Source organism: Cadophora gregata (assembly GCF_030347475.1).
Source record: "Cadophora gregata isolate MNR1 chromosome Unknown scaffold_3, whole genome shotgun sequence".
NCBI lineage: Eukaryota > Fungi > Ascomycota > Leotiomycetes > Helotiales > Ploettnerulaceae > Cadophora > Cadophora gregata.
Genome location: NW_026695926.1, coordinates 509508 through 528346, shown reverse-complemented (window position 1 = coordinate 528346; position 18839 = coordinate 509508). Strand labels below are relative to the sequence as shown.

The 18839-nt window shown below is 43.9% G+C and overlaps 5 protein-coding genes across 6 annotated transcripts; 4 read left to right on the top strand and 1 right to left on the bottom strand.

Moving 5' to 3' along the window:
- Positions 1-835: 835 nt before the first annotated feature.
- On the top strand, positions 836-1402 carry ONS95_008719 (uncharacterized protein; the record flags this gene model as incomplete). The annotated part of the gene is made up of 1 exon (XM_058502265.1): positions 836-1402. The coding sequence occupies one exon, from the start codon at positions 836-838 to the stop codon at positions 1400-1402; it is 567 nt and encodes a 188-aa protein (XP_058361192.1).
- Positions 1403-6966: 5564 nt separating this feature from the next.
- Positions 6967-7968, top strand: ONS95_008718 (uncharacterized protein; the record flags this gene model as incomplete). The annotated part of the gene is made up of 1 exon (XM_058502264.1): positions 6967-7968. One exon carries the CDS (start codon positions 6967-6969, stop codon positions 7966-7968), a length of 1002 nt encoding a protein of 333 aa, XP_058361191.1.
- A 360-nt stretch (positions 7969-8328) lies between these two features.
- ONS95_008717 (uncharacterized protein) lies at positions 8329-10483 on the top strand. Of its 2 annotated transcripts, XM_058502263.1 has the most exons (6): positions 8329-8508; positions 8557-8805; positions 8873-8959; positions 9017-9186; positions 9236-9842; positions 9904-10483. In XM_058502263.1, exons 1-6 carry the CDS (start codon positions 8451-8453, stop codon positions 10413-10415), a joined length of 1683 nt encoding a protein of 560 aa, XP_058361190.1. In that variant the 5' UTR covers positions 8329-8450; the 3' UTR covers positions 10416-10483. The 2 variants fall into 2 exon arrangements, with proteins under 2 accessions (XP_058361190.1, XP_058361189.1); XM_058502262.1 differs by having other exon boundaries at positions 9236-10483.
- A 2852-nt stretch (positions 10484-13335) lies between these two features.
- On the top strand, positions 13336-17627 carry ONS95_008716 (uncharacterized protein). The gene is made up of 4 exons (XM_058502261.1): positions 13336-15059; positions 15111-15432; positions 15484-16172; positions 16236-17627. The coding sequence occupies exons 1-4, from the start codon at positions 14942-14944 to the stop codon at positions 17489-17491; spliced, it is 2385 nt and encodes a 794-aa protein (XP_058361188.1). The 5' UTR covers positions 13336-14941; the 3' UTR covers positions 17492-17627.
- Positions 17628-18322: 695 nt separating this feature from the next.
- On the bottom strand, positions 18323-18661 carry ONS95_008715 (uncharacterized protein; the record flags this gene model as incomplete). Its single annotated transcript, XM_058502260.1, has 1 exon — positions 18323-18661. One exon carries the CDS (start codon positions 18659-18661, stop codon positions 18323-18325), a length of 339 nt encoding a protein of 112 aa, XP_058361187.1.
- Between the last annotated feature and the right edge of the window lie 178 nt (positions 18662-18839).

Genomic DNA, 18839 nt, shown 5'->3' with positions numbered 1-18839 from the left:
ATTGCCAAATTTAAATCACAACTATCGATCTGCGTAACATGAAATTTTTCAAATACTATTGCTTCTTGCAGATAGCGTTGATTAGTCTTTGTGTAGGCTGGTTCCATCAGATACCAGAATTCTCTACCGAATGAACTACTTCAACACCATCGTGAGATCGCTAAGACATCAACAACTCCGGTACACTAAAAGTAGACTCTGATTCAATAATTCGCACTTTTTGAGCCATCGCATATAATTCAGAATCCCCTCTCCTCAAAATCGGCTTCAATGCTTGTCCATCATCTCTCATATCTTCTCCATCTTTGAACTCGACACTTTGGCCAGCCAAATTTATCTATCTCACGATCTTCAGCATATCACTTGACTTTACCTTTCTTCACTGTCTTATATTGTTAAAAACTCTCCGATCGCCAAAATGGAGGCACCAGCTTTCTATCTTGACGCGCTTGCCGGTCAACAAAACTCCCAATCCATCCAAATAAGCGTTTCAAAGCCACAACATTCAACACCAGTGCAGAGATCCCGCCAATCATCAACATCAACGTCATTGCAACGATCAACATCGCGAAGCCCCTCGCGCTCTCCGTCTCAATCTTCGTTAACCGAGAAAACGTCGCCATCGGCAGCATTGTCTTCCTACCAAGAGATGAGAACTCATGCATCCACTGCGTGCAACCAGATTGCAAGAAAAGAATTGAGAATGGAGCACTTGACCACCCAGTCGTCCTACTGAAAATGTGGAGACCAAAAGATGGAGAAATCATGACCCTTGCATGTAACGTAAGTCCCTCGTGCCACTGAAGCAAATGACAATGCATTTACCGATGTCTAGATGTCCGGCAATCCAAAGCCTTTACGAGAAGATAACACACGTAACCTACCAATTTCTCGCTATCCAAGAGGAAAAATCGCCACAACCTACCCATCGTACCAGGCCGAGGAAATTATGTACCTCGAACGAGCTGGTACGCTCGCTAAGCAGTCATATATTCAGGTCAAGCATGTGTATAGTATTCCTCTTTCGAAACTCGTCAATCTCGGCTGCCCTAAATTCGAAAATCGACTCTCCGAAGAAAGTTACTCCCATCTCATGAAGGTCCTCAAACTTGAAAAGTCACAGTGGATGCAAACATTAGAGCTTGAGTCGGGTGGTCAAGATCCCTCCACTGTGGCTCCCAAACTCAAAGCCGGACTCCCAACTCTGACGAATGGATCAAAGATACTCACGCCTGGCATGGCGCTTGAGGAAAAATCTCAGATGTCTGTCGTCACCTCACCGGTTCCACCGCAAAGCAACACAATTACGACACCATCACTTCAAAAAGGGAAGAAGGCAAGGAAATTCAAGGCAGTTGCGGGCCACGATTTCCTGAGCAATATGGTCTGTGCGTTCCAATAATCATGAAAAGGGAGCGCATCGACTGCCGGGAAGCGGAAAATTCACTACAACAAGAACAACAACACAAGAAAAACCGAGAAGAAAAACAAAAGAGAACAAGGAAGAAGAAAAAAGCTGGGATAAATGCAACGAGCAGAAGTACAACGAAGGAGAGACGAAGGAAAGCGGGACCACGATGAAGAACATTTTCCAAGACAGGACTTCTTGAAGAAATCGATGTCTGGAAGCTTAAAGTCAGAATCGTCCAGATCTACGAGGCAATGTGGCCAGGAAGAAAAAAAAATGGAGACACGTTATCAGCAGAGACGTCCCGTGTTATCTGGAGACAAACTGCTTCAGCAGAAGCTAATCTCTCCAAAGTGAATCCACAAGTTCAACGAAAACGGCTTGTGACAACAAACCACCATGGCACCGACGATGACAACAAGAAGGAGCACATACCGTCGAAGTAGTGCCTCGCCGCAGCCAGATACCCAAGGACGAGCCAGCGATCTTGGCAAACAAACAAACTCAAATCACACAATATACCAAGCCAGCATCATATCGTTGAAGGGAGGATAGAAGTAGGAAGAGAATGACCCAAGTCGGGATCTTAAGAGCTCAGCTGGAGGACACAACAAAAGAAGAAAGAGAGGAAAAGACCTACCATCACCACACACTCAGACACACACAGAGCTCCCCCCACATACCGATATCCTGTGGTTCAGCGGTAGACGTAAGCAGAGTGGCCGATCAGTCAGCCGGCTTTTAAGCTAATCAGTTAGCTGGGAAAAAAACGTCAGCTAGTTAGCTTGAATATATTTATAAGCTAGTCAGCTAGAATATAGCTAGCTTATAAGCTAGTCCTTATATTTTTAACGATTTTAAAGTGAGGTTCTAAGCACTTAGTATAGCGATTTAATACTATACTTACTAAAAATAAAAGTCTTAGAGTAAGAAAACTATTTCTAATTAGCTAGATTAGGTAGTTTAGTACAGCAGAATAATTAAAGCTCGTCTTAAGGCTATCTATATTATATAGTAACTCTTTAATTCTATCTAAATTAACGCTATAAATATATCTTAATCGATTACGCCTTTTAATATTAAGAATATAGCCTTAAAGGCTTTTAAATCTCTATTTACGAGTACTATAAGTGCTCTAATTAATCCCTTTGCTTATATAATAAGTATAGGTAAAGAACCTTTAGTAAATATAACTTAGCTTTTATTTATAATTAAAGACTACTGCTAATAACTTAAGGTAGTATATAATAATAACTATAACTCTTTTAAGCTATTAAGAGATGATTTAAAAGTAGACTACTCTTTATATTCTTTTAGAGAACTGTTGTTTAATAATAAGCTAGTAAACATGTTACTTTTACCTTAAGGCTTTATTCTTACACTTACAACGAGTGTTTTAAATTAATCGTGACTTTAGAAAGTTAGCTATACTCTAGTATAACCTAGGAAAAGTAAAAAATACTCTTTTTAAGTATATAAACTATATAAGCTACTTCTTTTATTTATACCTTAAATACTAATAAAGTTAAGTTACTACGATCTTTAATTTGCTAAAAATAAGACTATAGTCTTTAATAGTAACTGCCTTAAAAACGTAGTATATTATATAGCTTTAAAGTATCAATTAGACTAAGATAGAGATATCAGAAAGCTTCTTTTAACTATAATTTAACCTATATAAGCCTTTAGTCTTGTAAAAGATAGTTACAAGTATATTATACCTTTCTAAGAGTTAGAATTTAAGAACGCCTTTATTAAGTAGGTAGTAATAGATAATATTAAACACTATAAAGTGTAAAGGTAGTGGTAACCACTTCTTTACTATACCTGATTAGGAAGAGTTTAGAGCTCGGCAAAGCTCGGTAAGACTCGGTGGAGCTCGGTTAACTCTGAAGGGGTTTACTAACAGTTACCTACTTAGTTATATGTAAAGGGAAATAGCTCTACGCTACTACAGGAGTTTACGTTAAGTTTTACGTTAAATGTAATTAGTCCTAATCGGGAATAGCCCGGGGAATTTATCTATATAGGCTCGAGCGCCCTCCACGGAATCGAGGACTCCTTAGCTTGATATTCGCGCTAATAGAGAGGTTATCACCTGATCCGTGGTTATTTCGCTCACGTGCTAGCTAACGCTAAACCGTGCTATTACATTAAGCTTCCTTTAAACACTTTCGTTAAATCATTAAAATTATAAATATTTAAACTCTTAACGCGTTACTTACTTTTTATTTAACTTTAGAGATTTAAGTAACTTAGAGATTTAAGTACTTTAAGCTGTAGATTATATAAGATGTTATAAAAGCTTAATTAAAAGTCTCTATATCTTTTAACAGTTAAGAATCACTTTAGGATAAGATTAGCGTAGTTGTAGTTGTTCTGTATTATATAAATAAAAAAAGAGAAGTAATTATAGTACTAGCTAGCCTGCTAGAGCTTTTAGGCTATAGAAAAACTAGTGTTAGTAAGCTAGTTCTTTTCTAGCCTCTCCCCTTTACTAATTAAATATAAACTAAGCCTCTGTTATTCTCTCTCTCTTTTAACGATTCGGAATTAACGAATATAACTTTAGTTAGTTTATCTTTAATAACACGTCAAATAATAATACTATACTCTTAAAGCTTTTAAAATCACTTAATTTCAACTTAAAATAACGCTAGCTTTGTTATATAAGTTATATACTTAATCTTATCGCTAAATAATACTTATTTAGTTAAGATACGTTATTTTTTAAGGCTGAATTTAAGAGAGCTAGTCTTAAAGGAAGGAGATAACTTTAGAAGTCTTGCAGAGAGCTTAAAAAGCTTTATAACTTAATAGTATATATTATAGCTTCTAGAAAGTATAGTGTAGCTTTTAATAGCTTATAAGATAAGTTTAATTAAGGAAAGGCCGCTGGAAAGAGATGGAAAGTTGTTTTAAATAGTAGTATACACTAGAATTCCTTATATTTAATAATTATACACGCTTTAACTCTTTATGAAGCTTTTAATACTTATACTATTAAATTAAGGGTTTTTAAAGATACTCTCGATTAAGAGGTGTTTTAAGAAGATTATCTTGATAATAACAAATAAGAGACTCTTTAGCTAATAACAAAGCATTTAAAACCTCTTTTCTATCTTACTAAAAACCTTAAAAGTAACCCTAATCGATTTGACTTTATATTATTATCTCATAGAGCTCTCTGGAAGTTATTACCTCTTTTTAAAGCTTTACTCTCTTACTTTAAGGTTTTAGAGGCTAACGTGAAAGTAAGTCGATTTAATAGCTATTAAAGTATATAAGAGTCAATTACACTTACTTAGAATAAGATAAAGGAGTTTTATAGTAAAACTAATGTTTCTCTTACGTAGATAGTAGCTTTAGTTCTTTACCCTTATTAGAAATAGCAGTATTTTAACTAATAATAAACTAGAGATAACGTATAATATATAAGGAAAGGGAAGGCGTCTTTACAAAAGCTTTAAGAGACAGAATATAAAAGAGAAGCTGTTATATAAGTAGAGGAAAGAACTCTAAAGCTAGAGCTTTTAAAGCTATATAAAACTAGTTAATTAAAAAGGCTAGTACCTCTTTTTGCTAATATAACTTTTATAGTAAGAACTCTACGACTTTTAAGCTAGAAAGACTAATTAGCTTTATATCTTAAAGAGCTTTTAATAGATCAGCCTTTTTTAGAGTATTAGCGTTTAAAGTAAGTTTAGTAGCTATAACTTACTAAGATAGCCTTTGATTTTTTATATATACCTATTATAAGCTTTAAGTGTAAGCGTGTTTTCTTATCTTGTTTTATATAAACTATACTATATAGTTTAAGGTTATTAGGTTAATTGCTATAGTATTAAGAGTACTTAAAAAACTAGTAAAGAAAGAGGATAGTAAAGCTTATAGTAGCATTTAATACAGTTAATCTTAAGAGGGATTTTTAGTATACGTCTATTTTTAGAATCAGCTTTTAAGTAGCTTTTAAGCTCTTTAGTTAAAGCTATTAAGCTGTGATTTATACGTAAGCTAGTTAGCTCAGCAAGTTACTTAGCTGATGGCTGACTGATTGGCTGATCGGCCACTCTGGACGTAAGAAGGAAAAGAAGGAAGAGAAGGAAGAGAAGGAAGAGAAGGAAGAGAAGGAAGAGAAGGAAGAGAAGGAAGAGAAGGAAGAGAAGGAAGAGAAGGAAGAGAAGGAAGAGAAGGAAGAGAAGGAAGAGAAGGAAGAGAAGGAAGAGAAGGAAGAGAAGGAAGAGAATAAACCTGGAGTTCAAGACGAAAAACACGCACAAAACATACAACCAAAAAAAAAAAAAAAAAAAAAAAAAAAACCTGAACACAACCACCCACCAACAACAATCACACCACAACACACAACACAACCAAAAAAGACTAGTAGCGGAACAGAAAACACCTCTCAAATAAATACATCTTCCCTGTCGGATGAACCACATACAGACAGGGTCCCTCTACCTTTGGGTGGGGGAGCTCACCAATGCCCTGCGCTTTCGCGTAGCGGTGGGCGTCAGTAATCACCTCATTACCATCATTTGAATTCGTGATGGTTGGGAGGTGATGAAGCTAAGCAGGGCATCAAGATTCAATTTTGAAATTTGTTTCTATTTTAGGCGCCTTAGAAGAGCTGTTTCGTACCTTCTTGCTGTGAGGGTTTCAGAGAACTGATGGACTAGATAACATATTCCGAACGTACGCTTTAGGGGTCCAGTCATCTATGTTATTTCGCCAGATAATTCTAGTTGTCTATGGGCACTCCATTTACTGTAAATGAGTTGTCTCCGGAGCGTATCGTAATATAGCTTGCAAGCTGATGACTTACTTGAGGGATGTTGTCAAGGTCAGTGCGGGATTGTTGTTCTCAAGCGAACATCTCGTTTACGGGGATAAGGTGCACTGAAGCACAGCCAAGCACCACAGTTACTATGTTTCTAGTAATAGTATGATCGATGGGCTCAAAATATCCTGATTAGAGACCGTTTCCTTAACCCAATTCCCGAATATTTCATTCAGTTGACACTTCGCATGATTTCTCGAAGTTATCAATTGACAAGTGATATTCTAAATACCATCACACGAAATTCCTTCGTTGGGATTTGAAGATTTGATACAGCAGTAGTGGTTGTACACAATTTAACGATTATTATACTTTTATGTATGATTGCGTCAAACTCTACGAGTAGGTCCAAAATTGAACCCTTCTCCTCCAAGGGTCTCAGCCCTACGACTCGACGTATCCACTCGGCAGCTAGCCAACCATGCGCTTTTTTTTACTGAGGTAGCTTTGAGACCATGTTCATGCAAGCTGCCATCATCAATATCCCACAATTTCTTTGTTTCCACCATTGAATTGGGGTGCCAACAATCAAATTCCTGCTTTGAGGGGATGCAGCCATACTTGGTCCCCACGCCAAGTACGTGATCCAGTAATAATGACCTCATGATCACCCCTCCAAAACAATTCTTGAAGGCGATCGGATTGACACTTTGCTAATATAATCAAACCAAACCACTCTCCATAGCACCAAACCCAAGTAGTCATTCAAATCGAAAAAATGGAGAACTCAACACCAATATCTTCAATCCGAGTGGACCGACGAGAAGGTCGTTCAATCGCCAACGCCGCAGCCCAAAAGGTCGTCAACCCATTCTCGTCTCTGATACTGAAGCCGGGTAAACCTCAGCCTGGCGGATCACCTCAATTGACACCACCCAAGAAGACGCAAGGAGATTGCTCAATTGAAGAGTCACAGATCGCAAATACCTGGCTGTATACTTTCAAGTATCCATCAAGGCCCAGAACCGAAGTAAGACACAGGATATACTATTTTGCTGGAGGAGGATTCAGGGGTCTCCCTGAAAAAGAGCATTGGACGTTATGCTCAGATCTTTCTGGCATGTTGCCGGAATACGAAATAAGTTTAGTCAGCTACCCATTGACTCCGAAATCTCCAGCCTCGATTGCACTTCCACATCTCGAACGCTTTTACGACGCCCTGGTTGAGCAATCAAGGAGCGGGAACTTTCGAATCACGTTATTTGGCGATTCTTCTGGAGGGAACATTGCAATCGTCCTAGGCCTCTATGCTGCGGCGCAGTACCTCAAAGACACAACTGGAGGCCCATGTCCAGTCGAGACAGTGATGGCCATGTGTCCAGCGACCGATATGCGAAACGAGAACCCCGACATCGATATTGTCGAGGTCCATGATCCTATCTTGAGTCGCAAAGCAATAGAAGAAGTTGCACAAGGATGGCGAGCCGAGCTGCCAGCGTCAGACCCACGAGTCTCACCCATTCTCGCTGACTTGAGCATCTTCAAGCAGGCGGGTATCAAGGTCGATGGATTAACTGCTGGCTACGATACGCTTACTCCTGATGCCATTAAGTTTCGAGAGAAGTTGGCAGAATGTGGTGTCGATGGAGATTGGTTGCAGTGGGAGGAACAGATGCATTGTTTTCCTTTGCTGTCTGCGTTCCATATTCATGAGGGGACGGAGGGCAAGAAATGGATTGTGGATGTTTTGAAGAAGAACTTGGATCGTTCTGCGTCTTGAATCAGGTCGTTGGAGAAAGAGGCGTCTGACTGTATGTATTCTTTGGCTTTTCAGATGATACCCTAGATGCAAGGTGTTGTTTTGCAGTCAGCGTATCGCTTTTACCTTGCTTTAAGTTTGTCTGCTGTCGCCGTTCACCTGTATTTATTTTGCAGCAGTCCTGGGATCGTATTTCTATCAATACACAAATTTGAATGAATTGGTTTAGTCGTGGTGCGAAAAAGTGCTGAACGAGCGCGTTGCTAAGTCATGAGGTCATCACATATTGTGCCACCGGAGCGGTTGCTCCTGAGACAGTCGCCCGCCCATATTGGGGCATGACGCTAGTGAAATGCACTTCGACTGACAGGCACAATGACTGCCACGCTGTATATACATGTAGAATATCAGTATTCTCTTATCGACATTGCAATTTTGCATCTTTTGTGTCTTTCGTTCTGAGAAACTTCATCTCAGTTGAACTCAGGGTTTGGTGACCGAAAATGAGCCCCTCGTCAATTGATCGTCTGGGCCCAGCACACCATGGCGAGAACCCGACTGGTCAGTCCAATTATTTCAAGGATGAAATTCCAAGCTTACGCATTCTAGGTCCTGGAATTCAGCTTGCGCACAGTGATGAAGAAATCCCGGCTGTGCTCATGGATCCCAAATCCGAGGGACTTTCATTGTACGAGAAGAAGTCGCTTCTCATAAATAAAGAATTCAATGCAATGGGAATGGGCAAGTACCAGTGGTACATATGGTCTTTGTGCGGATTGGGCTATTTTCTCGATTTGCTATGGGCACAGGCATTTGGACTTATTGCTACCCCTCTACAGCAGGAGCTGGGATTTAGCAGTGAGTGATCGCTTTACTCTTGCACCTTAGCTCCCAAATTGCGGCGGATATTGACATGTGATTGTAGGTAGCGAGCTGGGCAACATTTTTACGGCTTTTAATTCCGGATTATGTGCTGGAGCTTTTGTGTGGGGAACTCTGGTCGATATCATTGGTGAGACTCGTTTTGGCAACGATACCTACATATGAACAACAATTGACGTGGAAACAGGTCGTCGATGGGCTTTCAATGGAACAGTCCTCATCTCATGTATTTTCGGGCTCTGTTTGGGTGCACCCAATACATATAACGCAATCCTGGTTCTGACGGCATTCAATGGCTTTGGAATCGGGGGCAACATACCCATTGATACAACAATTTGTTTAGAATTTCTTCCTCAGGTATGTTTTCTAGATTTAATACCTGCAATTTCTACTAAGATTGTCGCAGAACAAGCGTTTCCTCCTCGCCCTCCTATCCATTTTTCAGCCTCTCGGCGTGGTCGTTTGCAGCGGTATCGCTTACGGCTTCATCCCCAAATACTCCTGCGCCGCCGACCTCCCATCATGTCGATCGTCTTCCCTAGCACCAGGCGAAGCGTGTTGCAGAAAAGCCGACAATTATGGCTGGCGGTACCTCATGTTCACACTGGGTGGAATAGCGCTAGGCGTCTTCCTATTGCGATTTGTCCTCTTCACGTTTCAAGAATCTCCAAAGTACCTAATCGGACGAGGACGAGACGAGGATGCAATGAAGGTGCTGCATAACGTAGCCAAAGTGAATGGATATGAATGTCGCTTAAGTATGGATGATTTCAGAGCATTGGAAGCCAGTCACGGTGCCAGATCGCCCAGCTCGCCTAATGGATCTGGTGATGCGATGTTGAAAGATGGGGTCCCAGGACAGACTGCAGTCACAGCGAAGCCCCCATTCCTACAGCAAATTAAGAACGAGTTTGCGAGGATCAAGATACTTTTCTCGACTTCTGCACTCACTCGCTTGACGATTCTGGTTTGGATTATCTATGTATTCGACTACTGGGCGTTCTCTGTTGCTGGTACGACAACGCTCCTTCTCATGACCTTAGTCCCCCTTTCGTGACTGACTTACTGTGACAGGATCCTTCCTCCCCACAATTCTCCTTCGCAAGAACTCAAAGATCAACGTATCCGTGTCTGAAACTTACCGCGACTATGTCATCATTTACCTCCCAGGTATCGTCGGCGTTGCTCTCGGCTCCCTCATGGTCTACGTCCCCCGCATTGGCCGAAAATGGGCCATGGTCTTCTCAGCCGCCATGATGGGTATAAGTCTCTTCCTCTTCTCGACAGTCAATACACAAGCTTCAAACATCGGATTTAATCTTATGGAATATTTCTTCCAAAGTATGTTTAACGCTGTGTTGTACGGGTGGACGCCTGAAGCATTCCCGGCGCCGGTGAGGGGTACAGCGAGTGGAGTAGCAAGTTTTTGGGGACGGTTGTTCAGTATTGTGAGTCCGTTGATTGCGGCGCATTTGTTGGAGACGAGTTTGAATGGCCCGTTGTATCTTGCAGGAAGTGGGGCGTTTGTTTGTGTGGTTGCGATTTTGTTTTTGCCGAGTTCGACGCTGGGAGGTCAGTCGACTTGAGTGGGCATGCTTGAAAGACATAGTTACGATGTCTTGGGGGAACAATCGTCCATGACTGAATGAAAAAGAAATCTGCTTTCTAGCTCATTCTCTTCGCCAAGCCCGCCACCCCTGAATTAAGCGAAGCCATCACCAGTTAACTTGTGGTGAACTGCTGGTGCTGCTGTCCCATGTCCCGATCAGAAACTTTCTACCCTGTACAACTCCACTGATAATTGAACAGCACCCGGTACCATCTTGACAACATACTCTTGCACAAATAAAATATATCACCCTAAAGCAAGCTTACCCCAAACAAAAATATCACTGAATCAATCAGACCCAAGATATGACTGGGCACCGCATGTGAGAACAATGATCTGACTAATACATCCCTAGAAATCGTTAAGATATGATTAGAAGAACTCAAAAAGCATCCACAGTCATTATCTCAATGCTCAGACTCACTCCAGAATAAGTATAAGATCGAGACTTTGGGTTGTTCCCGACTTTTCGTTCCTTCCATCCTTACCAGCTAGCTAAAGTTCAACACCATATTCAGATCCAAACCCAAGCGAATACACAGTAAACAAATTAAAACAAGACATCTTTACCCAGTTCATCTATCTGTTCTCAAGCATCGACTTGTCCAATAAAATACCCCTTAAAATATCTCCAGCCCCAGTCTCGTCTACCCGTTCAACACCTCCCACCATCCACCTCCGAAGTTTCAAAGCTTCGTACACCCAGATCCAAAGCCTTATATCTCAGATCCAAACCGTATCCCTCAGTGGACCCCAACAAATCTCAGCATGTGCTGGTCCAAATCCTGGTACTACAGCTGCCGCTGCATACAAGTCGTGTACAAGTCATGCGGTAATGAACTGGGCCATCCTATCGGATGTTCAGCCGGCTGTCAACATTTAGGTGCAGAAGCGACAACTAGTAGGTGTGGTGGTTGTGGGGGGTTTGACAAGAAGTTTAATGAGTGATGCAAGGAGGGTTTATAATTGAGGAAAACAGGGAGATGGGAATGGAATCAGAAAGCGAATATGGGCGTTGAGGCTTCTTTCTTGCGATGCGAATGCGGTGGTACATTGATGATGGTTGGAAATGCAAAGAGAAGGAAGGCGAGGCACGTAGTTTGACAGATTCGCAAGGATTGCAAGCACGCGCGCTGAGATAAGAGGTAAGACAAACATAATGCGATGACACTTAAACACTTCAATTTGGAGATTTAAGCTTGTGTGAGAGTAAGACTTGGATCCTAGATTTCATGAGAACTCGAGGCCTGTATCTGGTAAGGCTGTGGAAGACGTGAAGTGACCTGGCACATTCGACATCTCGAATCATCAAGAGCATTCTGAGCATTCCTTTCAGTTTAAATACTGCGGGTATAAATATGTCGGCCTTCCACAGCGCCACTAGATTGTTTTTCATGCCCTGTAATCTCCCTGCGAGCCAAGGAGAAAAGTTGAGCTAGCGCGAAAACCCCGAAGAAGAGGACAAAGAGAGCAGCGACGCAGCTGACAATAATTTCGGATGCTGGGTTTGTCTTGGCACAAGGTAGGCAGATTGCATGAGGTGGGCAAGGAACTTGAGTGAAAGATGAAAAGGGGAGGGCCAGACAAGAGGGGAATTTTGATGAGAAGGAGACTGTCGTGAAAGCGCTGTAAAACCTGCAAGTCATTCACTGACAAAGCAGCTTTTGAGTGACCGTTTTTAGATTGCTCCTAGTCTCAGCCTTTCAGAATGATGAGAGCTTGTCTTTCTTTTTTGGAGCCGAAAGGATTCTGGAGCATTCCAGTAGTTGTGCTTATTGGTTAACAGCATTGCTCACCCCAAGTGCGGGCTTGAAGGTTCATCACGATCATCCAGTAACATCGCAGCAACACGTCACATCCAAAGTAACATGAACACCCCCAAATACAAATGACTGATCACCGATATGGACACGGGCATTGGCATCGAAATGGAAGATGGTACCATGTCAATGGAAGCTGCCGAAGAATCACTTGATGTTGTGAGCTCCTCAGAAAGTGCCGACGATGAGAGTTCGTACATTAAGACTGAAGTCAACCAAGACTCAGGGGTATCAGACACTATTGTTCAGGTCCGGGGGGATCACACGATCCAAAAACTCCATACGATGAAGGATGAACAAAGTGTACGAGCATGAGAAGGGGTTCTGAAAGGCCAGAAGATCGTTGCGTTATGCTACAGAGTCAGTCACAACTTCACAAGCTGACTGAATTTGGAGAGAGAGCTTTGGAGGAGGAGGAGGAGAGGATTGAAGAGATATTTCGGACAGCAATGATGCCCGTTAGAATTGAGCCAGGGTGGCAGAGTTGGAGGTTCGCAGGTGCTCAATCTAGAATGGATGCATGATGGCTCGCTGTTTGGGAGATTTTGTTTCGAGGAGCCGGTTCATGGGTGCAGATCACCCTGGTTCTGTAGGAGACGTGGTGGTCATGAGATATTTCTCCGGACAAGACGTATTGGACGATGAGATCAGGGTTTGGAAAGAGCTGGATGGCTTGATGGATGCCAATCTAGTGACATCTACCCTAGACCTGGTAATCGCCATCTTCCCCGATGTCGTACCGAAGGACTTTCCACCTCAGCCCATCGACCCCGCCACGTTGTCAACCAAAAAAATGAAGAGGCTAGCACATCGTAGGAACATTGATAATCTGCACAGCATCATATCCGATTTGATGACGGACGTGCGGTGGCGAATCTGTTGGGTGATAGCTGTAGAATGAATGGGCGACTGAGAGCGTTGCAGAATGGAATGTGGGTTGTCACGTGACGGAGGTGCTTTCAATGTTCCTTCACACCTTTTATGTTCCGAAGCAGCGATATGTAGAGGCATCCATGACTTACTTTGGAGATATGAGAAAAGTTATCCTTTTGATTTGTAGGCAATAAACTTTGATTACCCGTTACCACGTGAGGATCAGGATGACCCAATCTCGCTAAGCAATGGAAAGTATTTGAACTCGTCCTTCCAGCTCCATCTTTTCGTCACTCCATCATCTCTCACCGCCGCCCATCCCCACAAGTCGCTACCATCACTCATAAGCTCCTCGCGGGAAAATCTATTCCCGGGTTCTTGTTGACACTTATACTTGGGTGGTTCCCCGGCTTGCAGTCCTTTTGCTTGACCCCATCTTCCCTGCTAAAACGAGCCTGCGAAGTCTCCAGCCCTGCAACGAACTGGAGTACAAAGCAGAGCTGCGCTGCCAAATGACACCTAGTGGAGTCGATTGTACAGCGGTATTCATCCCGGTAGTGCCGGTCTCCTTTGTGTCGAGCATGGAGAATGGGAAATGAGCTAGGGGACCAGGGAAGATCCATGAAGTAGGATGGTTCTGACTGTTTTCTGCACTTCTATTGTGTGGGGAGAGTTTATCTCCGCGGTTGGGGATAAGAATCTGACAGGTAGCTTGAGCTCTTACCCAGTATAGCTCAAGCTACTGTAGATTGCTTACTTCACTTGCTTTGGCTGAGTTCATATTCTGCCATCATCTGCTTCAACCTCAACATTTCGATTGTGTTGTTAATACTTTTTGCTGGACAGGACGTACTGGGTCACGCCACTAAGGAAAATTCTCTATCAGGTTCATGCAGCCTCGCTCAACTGTCACCCGATTGCCGAAGCTACTCCATAATATTGCGTATGTGGTCGGCTGGGAACATGTTCGGCAATCCCCCTCTTCGAGTCATGTCATCTGAAGTACGCACCCCAGTTTTCATCAGTACACTGTTGGGATAGCGCACTGACATATTCTCCATACTCTGCCGTTGGTCAAAAACTGGTACCTGGAACCCGTTGAGATGACGAAGCTTTCCCAGTACTGGCCTACAGGAGGGGGTTTCCCAGCGGCGACTGTCGGCAAGAGGGAACAACTTCGGGGAAGCACGTCGTATGCATCTCTAACGCATGACTAGGCGATACTTGGCAAGATGAACGAGACTTTTTTGGTGGCAGTTGAAGCATTTTTCGGGTAAGCCACACGGGAGAGGCGGGGGTCCGAAAAGTTTATCCTCAAGCGGGGTACTGGAGGTCGGCCCTTTTGACCTCAGGTGCATCTCCAAATCCCAATGGAAACCATCCCCAGCTTCCCCGTTCTCCATTTTCCGATCTGTGGCGTCGCCTATCGCCCCGCATATTCTTCAGGGGGTTGGATCCGATCGGGAGAATATCGGGTGATGCTGCTTGATCATTGATTTTCTTGATTGTCCGTCCGCTCCACGACGATGGGTTCGTCTAATTGAGCAGAAATCTGGTGCATTTCGAGTCGTCTAAAGTCCGGCAAAGATGGGATACCAAGGCTGTCCGTCGCATTTTGCGGACCGATTCAAGCATCAAGGGTTGAAGACGCCGAAGACTTTTCGTCCACTCTACCATTACTATAGAAAGATGTCATTGATATTGCTTGTTGAGGTTTGCTAGCTGGGGAGCTATATAAGACGGGCAAGATGCCGAGATTCTGGATTTTGAAACATCAGTCGCCATCTGAACATTAATTCGACCTTTCAAGATGCTTTGCTCATTCTTGTCTGCAGCTGCTCTGCTTGCACCAGCTCTTGCCGTTGTTCAACCTCTGAACACAACCATCCTTGGCCAATATGGTCACTCCCCTGCAGTCTATCCTTCACGTATGTTCTTTTCAATCCGGGCCTGTATCTATTGTATCTAACAATGCACAGCAAACGCCACAGGTGCAGGTGGATGGGAAGAAGCTCTCGCAAAGGCCAAGGAATTCACTGCTCAACTGACCCCAGCGGAGAAAGCAGACATGGTCACGGGTAAACCAGGTCCATGTGTCGGCAACATCGTCGCTATCCCTCGTCTTGGATTCGGTGGCCTCTGTCTTCAAGATGGACCATTGGCTATCCGAACAGTGGACTACGCAAGCGTATTCCCCGCCGGTGTTACTACCGCTGCATCATTCGATCGCAAGTTGATGTATGAACGTGGTGTTGCTATGGGCGCAGAGTTCAAAGGGAAGGGAGCCCAAGTCGCTCTTTCGTAAGAACTACCACTCAAACTTGCAAATATGGCATACTGACCATGCCCTAGTCCCGTTGCCGGTCCCTTAGGTCGCTCTGCATATGCTGGTAGAAACTGGGAAGGTTTCTCCCCGGATCCATATCTTACTGGTGTTGCCATGGAGGAAACCATTACCGGACTCCAAAGCAACGGCCTCCAAGCTTGCGCCAAGCACTGGATTGGTAACGAGCAAGAAACACAAAGGAACCCAACTTACAAGAACGGCTCTATCGTCCAGGAGTCCCTCTCCGCCAATATTGATGATCGTACCATGCACGAGCTTTATATGTGGCCTTTTGCCAATGCTGTTCGTGCTGGCGTCGCAAGTGTTATGTGCAGTTACCAACGACTGAACGGGTCGTACGCCTGTGAAAATTCAAAGGCGCTGAATGGCTATTTGAAGGAAGAGCTTGGCTTCCAGGGCTACGTGATGTCCGATTGGGGGGCGACTCATTCTGGTGTACCATCTATTGAAGCTGGTCTAGATATGAATATGCCCGGAGGCCTTGGTCTCTACGGATTGACATTCGGGGAGGCATCGGATTTTGGCGGCAACGTCACTCTTGCTGTCAACAACGGCACTCTGGATGCTTCGCGTGTTGATGATATGGTCATTCGCATCATGACTCCATACTTTTTCCTTGGACAGGACAAGGACTATCCAACTGTTGATCCTTCCTCGGCTGACCTCAACACCTTTTCGCCCAAGAACACTTGGTGTAAGTGTTCTCCCTGTTGCGAAATCTTCTACTTCTCAAACGACCTTTGCTGATACATCACAGTCCGAGACTACGTCTTGAACGGCACTCGCAGCCGCGATGTCCGTGGCGACCACGGTGCCCTCATTCGCAAGCATGGCGCTGAATCCACTGTCTTGCTGAAGAACGTGAACAATGCCCTGCCCCTTAAATCCCCCAAGATCATCTCCGTCTTCGGCAACGATGCCAGCGAAGACACTCAAGGGTTCTACAATCAAGTCGACTTCGAATACGGTACTCTTGTATCGGGAGGAGGATCCGGCACAGGCCGCCTGACTTACCTTATCACACCTCTGGAGGCAATCAAAGCCCGTGCCTCCAAAGACGGTGCACTCGTCCAGCAATGGCTGAACAACACCCTCGTCGCCACCAGCGACATCTCCACGCTCGCTGTCCCCGAGACCCCTGACGTCTGTCTCGTTTTCCTCAAGACCTGGGCCGAAGAAGCAGCTGACCGCGTATCCCTCGAGCTCGACTGGCAAGGTAACGACGTTGTCGAATCCGTCGCCTCATACTGCAGCAATACCATCGTCGTGACCCACTCCTCCGGAATTAATGATCTCCCTTGGGCCGACCACGAAAATGTAACAGCCATTCTAGCCGCGCACTACCCTGGCCAGGAATCTGGAAACTCCATTGTCGATATTCTCTATGGTGACGTGAATCCCTCCGGCAAACTGCCATACACAATTGCTCTCTCAAACGACGATTATAACGGCCTTCCAACCACGGCTGTCAATTCCACTGATCCAGATGCCTGGCAAGCGTGGTTCGAGGAGAAGCTCGAGATCGACTACCGCTACTTCGACGCGCAGAATATCAGCGTGAGGTATGAATTTGGTTTCGGGCTTTCCTACTCGACATTCTCCCTCTCGGATCTTTCCATCTCTGCTTCCTCTTCAAGCAACGTCTCTTCCACTCCAGCATCCCAAAGCGCTGCCACCCCAGGGGGTAATCCCGCTCTATGGGAAACCCTCTACAACGTCACCGTGACGCTTACCAACACGGGATCCGTGGCTGGCGCGACAGTTCCGCAACTGTATTTGAGTTATCCGGAGAGTGCGCCAGCTGGCACGCCCCCTAAGCAGTTGAGGGGTTTCGAGAAGGTGAACTTGCAGCCAGGGGCTAGTGAGAAGGTGAGTTTTGAATTAATGAGGAGGGATTTAAGCTTTTGGGATGTGGAGAGCCAGGACTGGATTATTCCAGCTGGTGAGTTCGGGGTTAGTGTTGGCTTTAGTAGCAGGGATTTGAAGGTTGTAGGGGGTGTGACGGTTGTTTGAAGGGGCGAATGGGATGGAATGGGATGGATCGGGGGTGGGAATATTGTGAATGGTGATGATTTTATGATTTATGAATATGAATATGAGTAATTAAAAATAGAGAATGATTAAATGGATAATGAACTCTAAATATCTGCATATGGAAGCCATGAGATAGATGCAATCAGCTTCAGACTGAGTGCTCGCCATTCAGAAAGCTTCTTCCAGTCTAGTAGTTTACGATAGGGACTACTCTTGATATGGACCATATAGTAGCGAATACAGTTTCATTTACATAGAAAGAGTAAGACAATCTTACATCTACTGTTGTGTTTGTTCTTCGTGGAGAAGAGTCTCTACTCTCAAGGAGCAAGGAGGTTTTCATAGCCCCTTGAATGCAGAATCTCGCACTCTTTTTTTTCCGCTTTCGAGTACCTCTTAAAACTGGCAGCTTCTGAGAATCAGATTCAATCAACGAAATACAAAACCAATTACAATTACAGAAGAAATGCCTTGAGGTGAATCTTTTGGGGAGTGGTATTGTGGAAGGTCATTTCGTTGACATGTGACTTGGGAGAGCTATTTGATCATCAGAAACTGCCCGAGCTTGGGGTATAGATATTCGTCGCACATCAAGACCTGCACAATCAACGAACCTAACCGAAGTGAAATGATGACGCACGACTGGAGACTGGAGCGTCTCTTTGAGCTGTACGTGGGTGTGAGCGGGCGCGCATGGATGTGAGCTGGCGATTCGAGAATTGGACGAAAGATCAGAGGGGCAGTCCCAAAGTCGAGGAAATAGGGATTGTGTAGATTTCTATTCAAATCTTGGTAAGTGAAACACAAATCTCAGGAGAATTTCGTTGCGATTGATCTTGTCACTGTCGGCTTATCTTCTATCTCCATTAGATGACTGCTGTCTGAAGGTGTGACCGCGGATCTCGCAGGTATGGACTGGGCGTACAGTTGGCGGTCAAAAGCCGGTACCCATTGGGTACTCTGATTCCTCGACAGATATATTTCGAATGACGGTCCAGAGTCGACGTAGCTCTTTTCAATTAGATATGCATCTGCTTCTCCTAAGTTCAGCTTGTTCATTATAGGAAAAATGGACGATGTAAGGTATTTATGGAGGAAAAGGGATTGCGGGAGAAAGGTCGCGGGCGACCGGGAAGTTCGTATATTCATTATTTATATTATTACGAAATAGTTCTTGATTGGTATGGATCATACCGATTCAACTTTTCAATTTGAGGCTCATGGTTGTCTCAGTCGCGACGTATTAAATACCCATAAGCACCTTCTGCAGGACCGGGAAAATCGGCGAGCTAAAAATGAAGTCAGCACATAAATCAGTTCAGTGACG

What these genes read in the sequence shown, in the direction of transcription:
- ONS95_008716 (XM_058502261.1), top strand. Translation starts at nt 14,942, where the DNA reads ATGCTTTGCTCATTCTTGTCTGCAGCTGCTCTGCTTGCACCAGCTCTT. An exon ending in CCCTGCAGTCTATCCTTCAC is followed by an intron (nt 15,060 to 15,110) that starts GTATGTTCTTTT and finishes AACAATGCACAG; the next exon opens with CAAACGCCACAGGTGCAGGT. An exon ending in GGAGCCCAAGTCGCTCTTTC is followed by an intron (nt 15,433 to 15,483) that starts GTAAGAACTACC and finishes ACCATGCCCTAG; the next exon opens with TCCCGTTGCCGGTCCCTTAG.
- ONS95_008717 (XM_058502263.1), top strand. Translation starts at nt 8,451, where the DNA reads ATGAGCCCCTCGTCAATTGATCGTCTGGGCCCAGCACACCATGGCGAG. An exon ending in GCAGGAGCTGGGATTTAGCA is followed by an intron (nt 8,806 to 8,872) that starts GTGAGTGATCGC and finishes ATGTGATTGTAG; the next exon opens with GTAGCGAGCTGGGCAACATT. An exon ending in CTGGGCGTTCTCTGTTGCTG is followed by an intron (nt 9,843 to 9,903) that starts GTACGACAACGC and finishes TTACTGTGACAG; the next exon opens with GATCCTTCCTCCCCACAATT.